Source organism: Propithecus coquereli, unplaced genomic scaffold, assembly GCF_000956105.1.
Source record: "Propithecus coquereli isolate 6110/MARCELLA unplaced genomic scaffold, Pcoq_1.0 Scaffold121, whole genome shotgun sequence".
Classification (NCBI taxonomy): domain Eukaryota; kingdom Metazoa; phylum Chordata; class Mammalia; order Primates; family Indriidae; genus Propithecus; species Propithecus coquereli.
In genome coordinates, this window is record NW_012136192.1 from 4,265,618 (window position 1) to 4,267,488 (window position 1,871).

A 1,871-nucleotide genomic window follows, 5' to 3' on the forward strand; every position below is an offset into this window, starting at 1 on the left:
GGGAGGGGGAAGGATCTAAGCTGAAGGTGCAGATGTAAGGTTGATTGGCACTCAGAACTTGAGAGTGAGAGGTTTTGGCAAAGGGGGTACCAGTTTAACTTTAGGGGCATTTTTGTTTAATAAGTACTTTATCACCTTACCCTGCATCATCTACACAGGAAGAGCCGTCTTGTATTTTATAACATGATATCTAATGCATAGGTCTTTGATGTGAGCAGCTTCTCCCTTCTCTCATCCCTCATCCATGTGCATCATCTGCATCTGTAGAGCTGGCAATTTTAAGTATCACTGGTAATCTCCAGGGGCTCCTCGCAGAGGCATAGCTAGCCTTGCAAAAGACCCAAAACATGAACAAGACACTGATAGAAAAGGATGCTGGATCTAGGTTCCAGTGAGGAGGCCACAGATCATGGAATGTGCAAGAGTCATAATTGAGGGGAGCCCTGGTCATCAGTAGTGAAATCATATTGAGCAGCAAGAATAAAGGGAAAGGCCAGAAATGAAAGAGGAGAATGAGCTGAGAGGATTTTAATCATAATGGTAGCATGATTAGAGAAGAGTATGTTAGAAAGAACTGTTCAGACCAAAGAATTTAAACGGTGAAGCCATACTTGGACTCCTCATGAATGCAGTACCTAGTCTGTTGTGCAAAGTGTAATGGATCTCTGCATGACCAAAGAGGCGATGATTATCCATAGAAATTCACCAGGTCACTCTGCAGCTATGTCTATATGTTCAATAGTTATTCATAAGACGCATAATATATGCAAGACATTGTGCTGGGAACTGTGGGAAATTAATCATCAATCTAATAGGAATTCTGCCTTCCAAGTAGAAATTAGCAAAGTTTGTAAAAGAGATACACTCCAAGTAGTTTGAAATTTCCAGAAGAAATTTATTCTATATTCTAGGAAGATTTTACCTAAAGCAAACTCATCCCTAAAGAATGAAGAAGGCTGTCTTTCACTATTACTAAGGAAAATTCCAGTTATTATGATTGAGGGCATCAAGCTCATATCCATGCACAAGGAAGAGGAAAGGAAAGAATGGATAGGAGGTCAGAAAACAGTAGGGTAGAAATTAAAATCTCCATTAAAATCATCTAAGGAAGGAATGGGGGAAGCATTTACTCTGCACGCTTCCCAGCTGATTCACAGGAGAATCATGATCAGGTTTGGCCAAAGGAGGGGAAGGCAGAATAGGGGACTGGTGTGGGCTCTGCTATGACCCTTCCTGAGCATGGCCTGGAGTTAGAAGCTATGGATGAGAAGTCTTCACATTGGATAGAGTCCACACTATTGCTGTCCTTCTTGCTGCTAATGTCCCCCAGCTCCACAGAGCTTGCCCTGCTGTGGCTGCAAAACTGAATTGCTGGCAGGGGGCAGATTGCTTTCTACATAGAAGACCAGATATGATTCCTTTGCTGCTGTGGCAGCAACTCAGGGAGATGGCTCCATTGGAAAAGGTTCCACCCTAAATCCTTTAAGGCTAGCCAAGTGATTAATGTGCCAGCTTAAAGCCAAAAAAATTCCAAGCACTCTGCTCTAGAGAAGATTAAGTCAGTGGGAAATCCAAATAATGAGAGCCCTGAGGAAACATTCTGAAAATCAGAGGAAACTAAAAGCAAAACTTAGAACAACATCTCTTTTAAAGGAATAGGAAAAAAAAAAAAAAACACAGAGAGGTTTAATAAATTTATATGACCTTTTACCGGATTGAAAACATTCGAGGTGCTAAATAAATAGAAGAGGGAATGGTGCAAAGGAGGAGAAAAAATAGATGGTTCTTATGACTCTGCAGTGTTTGCCAACCCAAATTACAGTGCAGACCAGACTGGTAAACTAGCTGAATTTCTTTGGGGAGTCCCCAGA

At 41.5% G+C, this 1,871-nt stretch overlaps 1 protein-coding gene across 1 annotated transcript in view; it reads right to left on the bottom strand.

Annotated features, from left to right (window-relative positions):
* Window positions 1–803: 803 nt before the first annotated feature.
* The window catches only part of LOC105827487 (chromosome unknown open reading frame, human C17orf112), a 24,928-nt gene continuing 23,860 nt past the window's right edge, over window positions 804–1,871 (bottom strand). Inside the window, exons 2-3 of the mRNA XM_012665678.1 lie at window positions 1,131–1,221; window positions 804–1,018 (exon numbers count right to left, since the gene is read on the bottom strand). Coding sequence (XP_012521132.1) covers window positions 804–1,018; window positions 1,131–1,221 — 306 coding nt within the window. The remainder of the gene's footprint in view (window positions 1,019–1,130; window positions 1,222–1,871) is intronic.